The following is a 15,787-nucleotide window of genomic DNA, read 5'->3' on the forward strand; positions in this document are numbered from 1 at the left end:
CTGGCTTCTGGATCCCATGGTTCTATCTACCGGATAATACAGAGAGCATCTGAGTAAACTTTAATAACCAGGCAGTCACTTACTGCCAATGTTTTCCAATTGCCAATAGTTTCCAATTCGTTAGACATAAGTAGCCAAAAAAAGTAAATGCCACCCATTGGAAGATACACGCGTTAAGAATTTTTTTTAAGAGGGGAAAGAATAAAATCAGAATAATCAATAAGCAAAAGAAGTCATTCTTTCATTAGAATGTCCACATGAGAAACATACAAAAAGAACTCTAACTCCAGATGTAGCTTATGCTTCTTACTACATCCATCTTAGAGCATTTATGAGACCAAAAGAAATGTAAATTCTCCACCAATTTGATTGCTGAACATTGGATAGAGCAATGAGAGACTTCTCTGAAAGCCATAACAGGAAACTCTGAATGGATACATCAATCTATCTAACATAACCGAGACAATAACAAGGTTCTGGAGCAGCCAAAAAAAAATGACAGCTGATTGGATTTAAACAACTTCTTTAGAGAAAAAAAAAAAAAATTGCTTTGCAGATCTGTTTGTCAGTGACTTTCATATTCCAGCCTCCATGACCATGAAAGCCACACAAAGGGTATAATTATATTTCACAGAAGCTGTTCTTGTTTTAAATCTGCCCCTAATATAAAGCAGCCAACAGAGGAAATTGTATTTAATAAGACATCTGGCTTCTAAATGAAGATACCCATTTTTCTTCTAAAATAATGTTAATTTGGTTTGTAATTGAAACATGTAGTTGATGTCATTTAGAGTTTCCTGTCCCAGAAAATTGTTTACAAAAGAAATACATCAGAATACTTTCAAGCTGCAAGATTATGCTTTTATCTAAAGTATGACAAGGCTGAATAGATATTTTGACATTAACATCTTCCAAGAGAATTTAATTTCTTTTTATACAGGAGATTATATTTTCTTTCACTAAAATGAATAACACAGTATATTTGTTTTGCTATTTGCTTTATTCTATGCTATCTTTTTATTTTAATATTTATTCATTCATTCATTCATTCTATCCATTCATTTTCTCCAGAATTAAATGTTTTTACTTACACCTCCCTCTGTTAAACAAAATTCTTTACCTGCTTCCATTGTATCTCCTTTATTTTTCCACTGCTTTCCTTTTCTCTTATCCCCTATCTTCCTCCTTCTTTACTCTACCTTTGCAACCAAAAGGGTTCCTAATTGTTCACTACAAAGGGAAAGAACTGAATGCTAGTGGGGGGAATTACTTTGCATACAGAAGACCCTCCTATAAGAAAGACACTTCTAAAAAGTGTCATCATAGAAGACAGTCAAATGTGAAGTAAAAACGTAATAAAAGATGGCCAAAATAACCCAAAAGTCAAACTACTCCAATCCAGAAATTAAGATTAGTGGTTATTACAGTAACCAAAGCAAAAGTTCTATTCTTCCTAAAATAGCTATTGACATTTTATTACTAATTAAGAATTAAAATATTTAGTTCTTATAGCATATTGGCAATAAAATTGGATACTATGGAGAATTCATCAAGAAAAAAACTTACTTCATAAGTGTTCTACTAATCTCTTCTTGCAAAATAAAAAATAAATCCATGAAAAGTGAATAGAGTGGAAGCCTGCACCCAAATCCATCTCTTCCCAAAATAATTGGCCTCTCATGTCTTCTTTAAATTATACATACAGGTATTCCTGAGTTAATCTTAAAATAGAAATTTACAATTTAAAATAAAGTTGATTATATGAAAAAGATTGTTTCTTTAAAATGTAAATCATTGTTTCTGTCATTATGCATGTCATAATAAGCATTTTTTGAAGATAAAATGGAGTATATTTGCTAGCATGCTGCAACACTCCTGGCTTAATTAAAATGCCTGAAAGATGCTTTTAGCCTGCAGCAGAAATTGTTATATAATTACTCTAACGCATCTGCTATGTTTTCACTTTTATTTTTTTTAACAAAGATGAACCCAGGTGATTTCTGGGTAACTCTAATATAAATCAAGAAGGATAATTGTAGAAAATGAAAGTGTAAATAACATATGTCGAATTCAGAGCAATTCTAGAACTTTGCCTTTGAATACAATTACAGTCATTTGCTTTTTAAGAGTTTAGGGGGTCTCCAAAATCACTGCAGATGGTGACTGCAGCCATGAAATTAAAAGATGCTTACTCCTTGGAAGGAAAGTTATGACCAACCTAGACAGCATATTAAAGAGCAGAGACATTACTTTGCCAACAAAGGTCCATCTAGTCAAGGGCTATGGTTTTTCCAGTGGTCATGTATGGATGTCAGAGTTGGACTGTGAAGAAAGTTGAGCGCCGAAAAATTGATGCTTTTGAACTGTGGTGTTGGAGAAGACTCTTGAGAGTCCCTTGGACTGCAAGGAGATCCAACCAGTCCATCCTAAAGGAGATCAGTCCTGGGTGTTCATTGGAAGGACTGATGTTGAAGCTGAAACTCCAATATTTTGGTCACCTGATGCAGACAGCAGACTCATTTGAAAAGACCCTGATTCTGGGAAAGATGGAAGGCAGGAGGAGAAAGGGATGACAGAGGATGAGATGGTTGGATGGCATCACTGACACAATGGACATGGGTTTGGGTAAACTCTGGGAGTTGGTGATGGACAGGGAGGCCTGGCGTGCTGTGGTTCATGGAGTTGCAAAGAGTCGGACAGGACTGAGCAACTGAACTGAACTGAACTGAGGGGGTCTGTTATAGTTATGAAGAAATTTTCCTAGCAATATTCATCAGAAATAAACCAATTGTCACAATAAACTTGTATGTGTCAAACTGAGTTACAGGACAAGAAGCTGAGTGCATTATATAGCAAATTCTAATCTCAGCTATTTTTAATTTTTAAATTGATGAATGTTCCAATGGCTACATGTATGTGCTTAGTTATGTCCAACTCTTTGCAACACATGAACTGTAGCCTGCCAGGCCCCTCTGTTCATGGAATTTTCCAGGCAAGAATACTGGAGTGGGTTGCCATTTCCTTCTCCATCCAATGGCTAAGACGGTAACAAATCTGCCTGCAATGTAGGAGACCTGGGTTCAATCTCTGAGTCAGAAAGATCCCTTAGAAAAGGGAATGGCAACCCACTCCAGTATTCTTGCCTGAAAAAGTCCCATGGACAGAGCTGCCTGGCAGGCTACAGTGAGTACATGGGGTCACAAAGAGTCAGACATGACTGAGTGACTAACACTTTCACTTTCACCAAATTCAAGAGCTCTCCTTTTTAGAAAACTAGAACTCTGAGAAGAACACAAACTTAGTCATCAATAGTTCACTTACGGTTCAGTTCAGTCGCTCAGTCGTGTCCGACTCTTTGCGACCCCATGAATCGCAGCACGCCAGGCCTCCCTGTCCATCACCAACTCTCGGAGTTTACTCAAACTCGTGTCCATCGAGTCAGTGATGCCATCCAGCCATCTCATCCTCTGTCGTCCCCTTGTCCTCCCGCCCCCAATCCCTCCCAGCATCAGGGTCTTTTTCAATGAGTCAACTCTTCGCATGAGGTGGCCAAAGTACTGGAGTTTCAGCTTCAGCATCAGTCCTTCCAATGAACATCCATAGTTCACTTTAGTTTGTTTAAATACATTTTTTTCAGTAGACTAATAGTATGTCTCCTACAATTTTTTCTCACAATATTTTTAAACTAGTAAAAGTAATTCTTAATGATATTTATGGATTTTAAGAAATCAAGTATTTATGGCTTAATAGTTTTATTCAGTTATCGATATGTACACATCTGAGAGGAGTGGTTTGGCGTTGTACTTATAAAAGATTTTTTTTTTAAGTGTAGAATATAGATAGAAGATACAGTTGCAGAAGTTAAACACAAGGTGAGATTCAGAAATATGTAAGAGCATGATACAGACAACCATATACAGAGAAAATATTCCTGGCATTTTTCAGGGGAAATTATGTCATTTCTGATTCACTTATATCTGGCAAAGAAACTGCTGTTTCTTCGGATGTTCTGTCCAGAGTCTGTGAAAACTGAAGTCTTTCCAAAATTTTTACCCAGAAATAATGATCTTATTTTATTTTGAGACCATAAACGTTATGTTTCTCTTTGGAGGGGGGTCAAAATCAGCCATATTTAAACAGATACCACATACTGAGGCAGGAGATAGATGGGCCCCAGCCTAAGCAGCCAGAGCCTGTCCTTGTGGATAGATATCCCAGATGAGGAGCAAGAGAAGAGCTGAACCCTGCTCAGATAAGAGATTAAAGACCACATATTCCTCATTCTCAAAGTCAAGGAGAACTTCCCTACTACATACACACAGAGAATCCTAAAAGATGATGCTGTTAAAGTGCTACACTCCAAATGCCTGCAAATTTGATAAACTCAGCAGTGACCACAGGACTGGAAAAGGTCAGTTTTGATTCCAATCCCAAAGAAGGGCAATGCCAAAGAATGTTTACCCTACTGCAAAATTGCACTCATTTCACACACTAGCACAGTAATGCTCAAAATCCTTCAAGCCAGGCTTCAACAGTATCTGAACTGAGAACTTCCAGATGTTCAAGCTGGATTTGGAAAAGGCAGAGGAATCAGAGATCAAATTGCCAACATCAGGGATCACAGAAAAAGCAAGAGAATTCCAGAAAACCATCTTCTTCTGCTTCATTGACTACGCCAAAGCCTTTGACTGTGTGCATCACAACCAACCAGAAAACTCTTAAAGAGATGGGAATACCAGACCACCTGACCTGCCTTCTGAGAAATATTTGGCAGGTCAATGCAGGTCAAGAAGCAACAGTTAGAACCGGACATGGAACAACACACTGATTTCAAGTCAGGAAAGGAGTACGTCAAGGTTGTATATTGTCACCCTGCTTATTTAACTTATATGCAGAGTCCATCATGCAAAATGCTGGGCTGGAAGAAGCACAAGCTGGAATAAAGATTGCCAGGAGAAATATCAATAACCTCAGATATGCAGAGGACACCACCCTTATGGCAGAAAGTGAAGAGGAACTAAGGAGCCTCTTGATGAAGGTGAAAGAGGAGAGCAAAAAAGCTTGCTTAAACTCAACATTCAAAAAATGATTATCATGGCATCCTGTCCCATCACTTTATGGCAAATAGATGGGTAAAAAATTTCAACAGTGACAAACTTTATTTTCATGGGCTCCAAAATCACTGTGGATGGTGACTGCGGTCATGAAATTAAAAGATGCTTGCTCCTTGGAAGAAAAGCTATGACAAATCTAGACAGCATATTAAAAAGCAGAGACATTACTTTGCCAACAAAGGTCCATCTAGTCAAAGCTCTGGTTTTTCCAGTAGTCATGTAAGGATGTGAGAGTTTGACTATAAAGAAAGCTGAGCATCAAAGAATTGATGCTTTTGAACTGTGGTGTTAAAGACTCTTGAGAGTCCCTTGGACTGCAAGGAGATCAAACTAGTCAATCCTAAAAGAAATCAATCCTGAATATTCACTGAAGGACTGATGAGGAAGCTAAAACTCCAAAACTTGGACACATTCTGCAAAGAGCCGACTCATTGGAAAAGACCCTGATGCTGGGAAAGATTTAATGCAGGAGGAGAAGGGGATGACAGAGGATGAGACAGTTGGATGGCATCACCAACTCAATGGACATGAGTTTGAGCAAACTCCAGAAGATGGTGTAGGACAGTGAAGCCTGGCGTGCTGCAGTCCACGGGGTCTCAAAGAGTCCAACACAACTGAGTGACTGATGAACAACAAGCACAGAAAGGCTCCTTGAAGGTCAAAAAGACAGGAGGCGTCACCTCATTGTAATGATGCCAACCTGCTCTTAGGCATCTTCACTAGAATCCATCTTGAATGCACAGAGGAGAGGACATTGATATTGATATACACCAAATACAGATTCAGAACCAGGGAAAGCAAGATGACTGGTCAAAGGAAACCTGGAAGAAATTCCCCATAAAAATGGTTCAAAGTGATTCACCTTAGAGCAGTGGGATTGAGTTTTTCAAAAAGAAGAAATGGAAAAGGGAGGAGATCTATGTATATGTAGGCTTCCTGGGTGGCTCGGCAAGTAAAGAATCCACCTGCAATGCAGGAGATATGGATTCAATCCCTGGGTCAGGAAGATCTCCTGCAGATAGGCATGGCAACTCATTCCAGTACCCTTGCCTGGAAAATCGCATGGACAGAGGACCTTGATGGGCTACAGTCCATGGGGTCACAGAGAGTCAGACACAACTAAGGGACTGAGCACGCATGTCTCTTTGAAAGTTTTTGGTGTATCACAGAAACCCAGTTATGATTTGTTAGAGATGAATGAAGTAGCTATACAAAACAGCTGCTGATAGATAAACTGAGGCATATTTTAAATGCTAAGCAAGTGAGCAAAAATTATTATTTTTTATATATATATTTACCATATATATACAGTAAGGTATGTATATATATTAGAAGGTCAAAAGTTTTTGTATATTTTAGTAAAAATGACATGAAATTATCCTGGAAGTTGTTTTCATTAAAAATAAGATCTTTTTTTATTTTTTTTTTAATTTTCATTTTTATTTTTTTATTTTTCCATTTATTTTTATTAGTTGGAGGCTAATTACTTTACAGTATTGTAGTGGTTTTTGCCATACATTGACATGAATCAGCCATGGATTTACGTGTGTTCCCCATCCTGATCCCCCCTCCCGCCTCCCTCCCCGTCCCATCCCTCTGGGTCTTCCCAGTGCACCAGCCCTGAGCACTTGTCTCATGCATCCAACCTGGACTGGTGATCTGTTTCACCCTTGATAGCATACTTGTTTCAATGCTGTTCTCTCTGAATATCCCACCGTTGCCTTCTCCCACAGAGTCTAAAAGTCTGTTCTATACATCTGTGTCTCTTTTTCTGTTTTTCATATAGGGTTATTGTTACCATCTTTTTAAATTCCATATATATGCGTTAGTATACTGTATTGGTCTTTATCTTTCTGGCTTACTTCACTCTCATGTGATGTGCTCCAGTTTCATCCATCTCATTAGAACTGATTCAAATGAATTCTTTTTAATGGCTGGGTAATATTCTATGGTGTATATGTAAAAGAGCTTCCTTATCCATTCATCTGCTGATGGGCATCTAGGTTGCTTCCATGTCCTGGCTATTATAAACAGTGCTGCGATGAACATTGGGGTGCACGTGTCTCCTTCAGATCTGGTTTCCTCAGTGTGTATGCCCAGGAGTGGGATTGCTGGGTCATATGGCAGTTCTATTTCCAGTTTTATAAGAAATCTCCACACTGTTTTCCATAGTGGCTGTACTAGTTTGCATTCCCATCAACAGTGTAAGAGGGTTCCCTTTTCTCCACACCCTCTCCAGCATTTATTGCTTGTAGACTTTTGGATAGCAGCCATCCTGACTGGCGTGTAATGGTACCTCATTGTGGTTTTGATTTGCATTTCTCTGATAATGAGTGATGTTGAGCATCTTTTCATGTGTTTGTTAGCCATCTGTATGTCTTCTTTGGAGAAATGTCTGTTTAGATCTCTGGCCCATTTTTTGATTGGGTCATTTATTTTTCTGGAATTGAGCTGCAGGAGTTGCTTGTATATTTTTGAGATTAATCCTTTGTCTGTTGCTTCATTTGCTATTATTTTCTCCCAATCTGAGGGCTGTCTTTTCACCTTACTTATAGTTTCCTTTGTAGTGCAAAAGCTTTTAAGTTTCATTAGATCCCATTTGTTTAGTTTTGCTTTTATTTCCAATATTCTGGGAGGTGGGTCATAGAGGATCTTGCTGTGATTTATGTCGGAGAGTGTTTTGCCTATGTTCTCCTCTAGGAGTTTTATAGTTTCTGGTCTTACATTTAGATCTTTAATCCATTTTGAGTTTATTTTTGTGTATGGTGTTAGAAAGTGTTCTAGTTTCATTCTTTTATAAGTGGTTGACCAGTTTTCCCAGCACCAGCAAGTGAGCAAAAATTAATTCAAATGAGGCAGCACCAAACAGGAAATGGTTAAGAGTCCTCTTAGGCACAGATTCTTGGCAGACAGGAGCCAGGGGAAATACAGAGAAAGTACAGATAGAAAGAAAGGAAGTTATTTGATTGGCTACAGCTTAAAGCCTAAATTGTTTGTGATTGGTCGTCCCTACATTTTCAATTTTGTGACCTTGAGGCATCTGCAGGCTAAGATTTTGTTTTGCTTATATAAGCCACCATGGCCTTAGAGCCACCAAAGTGTAATGGTCTCTCATTCAATTAATTTATCACTACATTTGGTCATTTTTCTGATTGATATGGAAAGTTCTACAAATTGCTGACAGAGGTCAATCAGTGTTAAAGTAGCTTTCATATACAATAATTGAGACATCCCAGGACTGAATCTATAATGTTGGAATCAATATACTGCTTTTTTTTCCTCCCACCAGGTTTATTAAACATAACAAAATTCTATATACAAGGTGACCTAAACCTGCTGTTTCAAAATGTGGTACTTTCCTTAACTGGTATTTGATACGTCAAGACACAGAGGGTCAAAAGACAACTTCCTCTAAAATTAATAGGAAAGTGCCCAATGCCTATTACACGAATGGTCTAATTACTGGAACTCTAGCATATTATATTATCTATAAGGTAATTAACATAAGGTACCACTGAAAGCCTATGCCAGGCTTCGGAGCACTGATAGAAGACCTCAGGAGGCCATTTAGCACACTGCCACTGGGATGCCATCGTGTGTCTGCAGCATCACATTCCCATTATCTGATTCTAGACACACCGCAGAAATATCAGTGGGGTATGAGGTTAGCTTAGCTGCTTGCTGGGCAAGAACAGATATCACCCCGGCATGCTCATCAGACTGGGTTCGGTGACAGCCCAGATTGAGTCCTTGTAAATCTGTGCACAGGACTCCAACAATGGATGGATTCACCATCGTGTCGTCCAAGTGCTGTCAGAGATAGCCTGCATCCCGCCACGTGTCGCCTCCTTCTACGCCACACTGGGGTGCCCCTCAGTCACATGACGCGAGTGGTCAATATATTGCTTTTAAAAACAACACAATTTAATTTAGCTATGATTATATAATGAAATGGAACCCAAACAAAGTACTGAAATTGGAGTTACTATTAACGGAAACGCAACAGCTGTCCACAATTTCTATTACATATTCATCATTCTATTCATCTCTGGCAGAATATCCTGCGAATATTCTCTTGCACCCAATGTCATACTGGTCCTTGAAACTATTTTTTTTTTTCTTCCTTCATCATCACCGCTGACCACCTCACCCCACTGCACCGCAGTTTATCTCACAAAGCTGCAAAGCGTGCTGAAGACAAAGTATTGACGAATCCAGTACTTGACACAAAGTGAGCATTCCACCAAAGCCTGACCAGACATATAAATGAAGGGATAGATAAGTGAGTGAACACATTTTGACAGAGATTCAGGAGCCTCTGTCTGTAAATACTCTCTTCTACTCTGACATGGGATGAAGAAAACAAACGTTTGGAAACGCAAGTGATCAAATGTGTAGCCACGGGCATCAACATCCAGTCGCCCTAATTCCTGCCAGAGTTCAATTTGTGGGAGACAGCTTTAAAGCCAGAGACTTTTTACCATGAAAGTTATGGAAGTGGAGGAAGAAAAACTTTTACCGCGATGATTCCCACCTCTAAATTTCTGTTTCTACAACTCGCAGCTGAATTTCCTCTTGTGTATCCCCTAATTAGTCTCCTTTAAAATAATTGGTGTTGTTCTCGCCTGTTGTTTGAGTGTTGTCCCTAACTGTGACACAAAATGAACCTTTCTGGAAGTGTCTCCCCAGGAGGGATTTAAGCGCTTAAGGAGGCTTATTTATTCTCAAGGCTGAGCAGCCACTTAGTCCATTACAATGGAAACAGCGATTTCAAGGCAAGCGTGTACTGCTAAAAACAGGGGCATAAGAATGTGGCTGTCTTACAGTTTTAAGAAGGCAAGAAATTCAAATTAACCCCATGAAGTCTTCTGCTGGAAACCACCACTCAGACAAGCAAAACAATAAGTACTTTCTGCTCAACTCTGGACAGCTTCATTCTCTAGGTTCTTGGCACTTTCAGTTATTTTCTTTCACTACTTTAAAGTCAAGAGGCAGTAAATCATGAAGCTTTAAGTCATTCTAAACGAAAAGCCACAGGAAAGAAAAACAGCAACGAAAGAGAAGAAGGAAATATTGCAGGTTATTAGAAATCAAACTTTACCCAAAATTTAAAATTCATTTCACAGTACAGTGGGTACAATGTTTCAATCTAGGAGAAAATTCATTTTAAATGATTTAATGCTGGCCTTGCTTATTCACAAAAACTCATTAGCTTAATAAACCAGAGGCTTTGTTTGCCAAGTCGCACACTCCTGCCTGGTTCATTTATAGGGCTAGAGGGCAGCCTGACACTGTTTTGTTGCTCTTAAATTCTCCCATGTGCCTAACACGGTGATAGGTGACTGTGACTGGGGAGTTGAAATTTAATAGCACCACCCAAAACCTACTGCTACTGCATTTCATTTCAAACAATAGTCCAACAACATAAATCCTGCTTGTAGAATGAAATGCTATATGAAGTCACGTCTCAAACACCACATTCCTCTTTTCCTTTATGCCTCTTCCCCGATGTCTACTGAACAAAAATGCACAACCTGAAAGCTGAGAGTTATGTTTTATTCAGGGGACAAAACTGAGGACTTAAGCTTGGAATACAGCCTCTGAAATACTGCTCCGAAGAAGTACGGGAGGAGCTGGGATACAGGGGAGTTTCTGCAACAAAGACCAGGTAGTCAGAACATCAAAAGATTACTATTAATTAAAGAAAACCAGCTATCTCAACTTAAGGAATTTAGTGCTTTTCTATGCATGGAAAGATGCAAGAGTCTGGGCTCACTGAAATCATTCCTTTGATATGCACCTCAGCTCCCTGGGGTCAGAATATCCTGTGCTTTCTCATCCTTAGTCTCCCCAGGGTGCGTGATGGAAAAGGGGCGGACACATCCTTTGTTTACTGACACGGCAGGCAATGTGTATTCAGTGACACCCATTCATTTCTAGCTATGTGCCACAGTAAGTGTGTGTGTGAAGTGGGGGGAGGAAGAGACTGACACAGAGCAAAGTTTCTGCTATCCTAGAAGACCACGCCGTCTCCCAACAATGAGAAATGTATTGTGGATGGACTTGCCTCTTCCAATAAGCATTGTTTGGACAAAAGAAATGACCTGAATGAGGCATCTTTGAATTACAATGGACTCACTCAATCAACTTTGGAACTAAATCGTAGTGAACTTTTTATTTTTAATTCCTTACCACTAAACCTGCCAGGATGTGTTGAAATTTTGCACATGGGACCCAAGAGAATAAAGACACGGTGCTCTGGCACTCTTGGTTCTATCTGGGATAAAAATCTAATGAAAAATGAACATGAGAAAATTAAAATCCAGTTAATTACTGTCACTTAACAGACACTTGAGTGGATTCAGTTTCTTGCTTACCTGATCTTTTTCACTTCTTCTTTTGTGCATGTGTGTGTAGCAGTCAGGAAACAGTTTTCCAAACAGCCAATTCTTGGATTTAGACCATGCAATAAGAATTCTAACTGTTACAGCTGGGGTTAAAGTGTGCAAACGCCTGCAGCAGATCACTCTCTTTGACTAAGCTGTCAAAACATTTAAATTGTGTCCCTGTCTTTCCTCCCTCCCTCCTCCACGTTCTCCCCAGCAGGAGCCCCCAGCACTGAATTATTGTCAAAAGAGAAGACAGAGTCAAATTGGCAAACTGTATCTTTCTAAAAGGATTTCCAACCTTCTTTGTGTTGCTTGTCATGTTTATTTCGGTATGTCCTTTTTTGCATTAACCCTTGCTGATTCTTTCCAGTTTGATTTCATGGAAATGCCCTTATTTTAGGTCAACTAACAACTTAACGAAAGACATCACATTTGGTTAACAGGTGTGCTTTAAAAATAATAATTGTAATTGGAGACTTTCACCATGTCTGGACAATGAGGAAAATAAGTAGTTTGCAGAAACACTTTTTAATTACTTCAACTGATAATAGGATAAACTGTAGAAGAAAGACTTTCCTAAATATGTTGTTTAAATTCTGAAATGTGTACAAGGGAACAAAGAGACAAACATCACCCTCACATTAAAAATAATTAAATAAATATTATTAATAGATATTTATGACTGTAACCATCTTAAAAATTATTAAAATGTCAGGAAATGTTTATTATTAAATACCTGCCAAGACCCAAGCTCTATACTTCCAAACATTGCATTTAATCCTTACACATCAGGCATTTAACCTTGTACCCACACGGTGCTAAGTCTTGTCATACAGATGAGAAAGACACAATATTTACCCCTCTGATAGCTCATGGTCTAGTGAGGAAAAATGACAGGTAAAAAATTGTGAAATGAGATTCAATGGATGCATGCCCACTTACAAAGTCATCTGAGAAAGGTCATTCAACTATAATTGAGGAAGTTGAAGATGTTAAGCAAATACAGATTTGCTTAAAAAAAAAAAAAAGGGAGGGGGGAGGGGGAGGTGATGCAAGTACTAAAAATTTTAAGTTATCCAGAGGAGAAAATATTGGGGTGGGAGCAAGAGAAGGAGGCAGTTTTTTAGGTCAAGAAAGCAGCCTTTAAAAAGGTAGAGAATTCACTGCTGGTCCAGTGGTTAAGACTCTGAGCTCTCAATGCAGGGGGCACGGGTTCGATCCCTGGTCAGGGAACTAAGATCTCACAGCCAAACAAAGGCAGGGAGTTCTATGAAAGCAACGCATGTTTAGAACAGCAAATGGTCATTATTAAACCTCAAAATGGAAGACGAGGTAAACAGACCTTAAAACACAGGTTAATGGACTTTGCTAAAGATAGTGGGCTTTATGCATACCCCAGAGAGGGAGAGCAACATAATTTTTTAAACAGAGTAGCTTAAAAGCTGTATTTTTAGTCTAGAAATAATGACAGTCATAGATAGTCTTTATTAATATTTCATGTCTTTTACCTTCTACATTAATTCTATGTAACGCTCTATAAAATATTGTACATATTATATCCCCATTTTACAGATAAAATAACTGATGCTCAAAATCCTTAAGAAACTTGTCCAAGTTCATCTAGCAGCTAAGTTTCACAATGTTCTCAGTTTCCCACTCTTGCTGATAATAGCTATAGTTATGTGGTAAAGAGCAGGTGTTTTGGAGGCTAACTGAGCATGTCACCACTTTATTTGCTGTGTGACTTTGCGCAAATTTTTCATCTTCTGGAAAAGATAAATGTGATAGTGCACATAAAACAGTTAGTACAGTGCCCACCCCACAGTTTAATGCTAACCATTAGTATGATAGCAGGTCACACTTGAGCACATTTTACTTACAAGAACCAAGTATGGCTATTATTATCTTCATTTCACAGATTTTATTTAAATGCTTAAACTTAAAGAAATTAAGTCACTCACAGAAAGACATATAACTATTAGTATATGGGAGAGCTTGTTCTGCTCTGAAGACCACACTCATTCTTTTAATGTAGAATATAGTGAATAAGAGACTGTCCCTGATGCCCTATAAAAGATAAATTAAAAGGAGATAAGACAGGGGGCAAGGAGTGGAATATTTAAACAGGTTTTTGTAGAAATGTAAGAGAGAGATGGCAAGAGTCTGAAATAAGTAGAGTAAAAAAAAAAAAAGATACTTAAAAGATATCAACAAGGTTGAATGAACAAGAGTGGACAGCAAATTGGATGTTGGGAAGTCAGGGAGCTAGAGAGACAGCACCAAGCTCCCCAGCATATGGGGTGATTAGTCTTTAGGATGTTCTCATGTAACGCTTCTATTTGTTTTGTGTTAGGAAAATTCATTCATAGGATATAATGGGCAAGGTTGCTCAAGGAAACCTGGCCAGGTTTGAATTAGCTTTTGAGCAGCAGCAATGATAGCTCAGTTGGTGAAGAATCTGCCTGCAATGCAGGAAACCCCAGTTTGATTCCTGGGTCAGGAAGATTTGCTGGAGAAGGGATACACACTCCAGTATTCTTGAGCTTCCCTTGTGGCTCAGCTGGTAGAGAATCTGCCTGCAATCCAGGAAACCTGGGTTCAATCCCTGGATTGAGAAGATCCCCTGGAGAAGGGAAAGGCTACCCACTCCAGTATTCTGGCCTGGAGAATTCCATGAATATTATAGTCCATAGGGCCACAAAGAGTCAGACACGACTGAGCAACTTTCACTTTCATGTTCAAGAGAAAGAGAATTGCCCAGAAACACAGAAACATCAGCAAACTATAATAGTAAAGGCTACCATTACTGCAGGTAATAAATCTGCAGTGGAACTAATACACATAGAGGTATGCCTTATAGCAACATTATCCTCTAGATGGTTGAACTAATACTCTGTTGGAGATGGGAAAAGTGGCAAATGAAGGACTGTTGGCAAAGAATTTGACAGTATTGGTGCAAATTATTAAAATGATAGTCCTTAGGGTATTCTGTTCCTTTGCTGGAACCATCAGTTCCCTGTTAGACCACCTCCACTTCTCCTTTATTTCTCTTTCTCCAGTGAACTCTTGGCCTTCCAGTAGATGCAGCATAGATATCATTTTACTGGAGATGCCTTCCCTGATTACACCAAATATGTCAGTTGCCTCCTCTTACACTTCCTTATGGTCTTCCCTGGTGGCTCAGATGGTAAAGAATCTGCCTACAAAGCAGGAGACCTGGGTTCGATCCCTGGGTCAGAAAGATCCCCTGGAGAAGGGAAAGGCAACCCCCTCCAGTATTCTTGCCTGGGAAACCCCACGGACAGAAAAGCCTGTTGGGCTACAATCCATGGGGTCACAAAGAGTCGGACACAGTTGAGTGACTAACACTTTCACTTTCACACTTTCTTATACAATTCTTTGGAGCACAGTTGCATTGTCATCTTACATGTTTAAGAAATTAAAAATGCAATTATTATTTGGATTACACTTTGATCAATGTCAGACTCCCCCAGTTGACTGTAAACTCTTGGAATTTATCTTTTTTCTGTTTTCCTCCTCACCATTATATCTCCTGTGTCTAGCAAAGAGCCTATGCTTAGTAGGTGTTCAAGAAATAGTTTTCTGAATGAGTAAATTACTCAAAAATGAATGATTGGATGAATTTGTGAAAATAATAAATAAGGAAGCATATAAACAGGTGGACAAGGAGGGAACTGAATCAAAAAGGGTCAGCAGCTTCAATGAGTTCAGAAACAGTATCAAGAGTTTCATAAGAGAGCCAAAGGCTGTGGGTATTATATACTGAATTGTGTACCCTTCAAAATTCACATATGAAGCCCTGAAACTCAATATCATTTAGAGGATGGGACTTTCAGGATGTAACCAAGCTTAAATGAGGTCAAAGGATGAGAATCCAATAGAACCAGTGTCCTTATACGAGGAAGATACAGCAGGGGGGCTTAAGTACAGAGGAAAGGTCATGCAAGTACACAGGGAGAAGGTGGCCATCTGTAAAGCAGGAGGAAAAACCAACCCTCCTGCACCTTGGTCTTAGACTCCCATCCTCCAGAATTGTGAGAAAATTAATTTCTGTTTTCAAGCCACCCAGTCTATGGTACTCTATTATGGCATTCCTGAGAAGCTAAAAAGGTAAGCTATAGATTTTAAGTTTGAAAGAATGGAAAGTCGGGGGGTGGGAGGGGACTAAAACTTAATAGACACAAAAACAAATTAACACACTATAGTTTAATAACTATATTGAGCACGTGCATGCTAAGTCACTTCAGTCACATCTGACTCTTT

General features: G+C 38.9%; 2 protein-coding genes across 2 annotated transcripts in view; both read right to left on the reverse strand.

Annotated features, from left to right (window-relative positions):
- MAPK10 (mitogen-activated protein kinase 10) overlaps positions 1 to 15,787 on the reverse strand; it is a 603,644-nt gene that overhangs the window by 481,631 nt on the left and 106,226 nt on the right. The gene's annotated exons all lie outside the window — the stretch shown is intronic.
- On the reverse strand, positions 8,682 to 8,909 carry LOC122428343 (ragulator complex protein LAMTOR5-like). Its single transcript, XM_043448321.1, has one exon. The coding sequence runs from the start codon at positions 8,907 to 8,909 to the stop codon at positions 8,682 to 8,684; it is 228 nt and encodes a 75-aa protein (XP_043304256.1).

This window comes from Cervus canadensis, chromosome 26 (assembly GCF_019320065.1).
Source record: "Cervus canadensis isolate Bull #8, Minnesota chromosome 26, ASM1932006v1, whole genome shotgun sequence".
Lineage (NCBI taxonomy): Eukaryota > Metazoa > Chordata > Mammalia > Artiodactyla > Cervidae > Cervus > Cervus canadensis.

Coding starts and splice junctions, on each gene's coding strand:
- LOC122428343 (XM_043448321.1), bottom strand. CDS start 8,909: ATGGTGAATCCATCCATTGTTGGAGTCCTGTGCACAGATTTACAAGGA.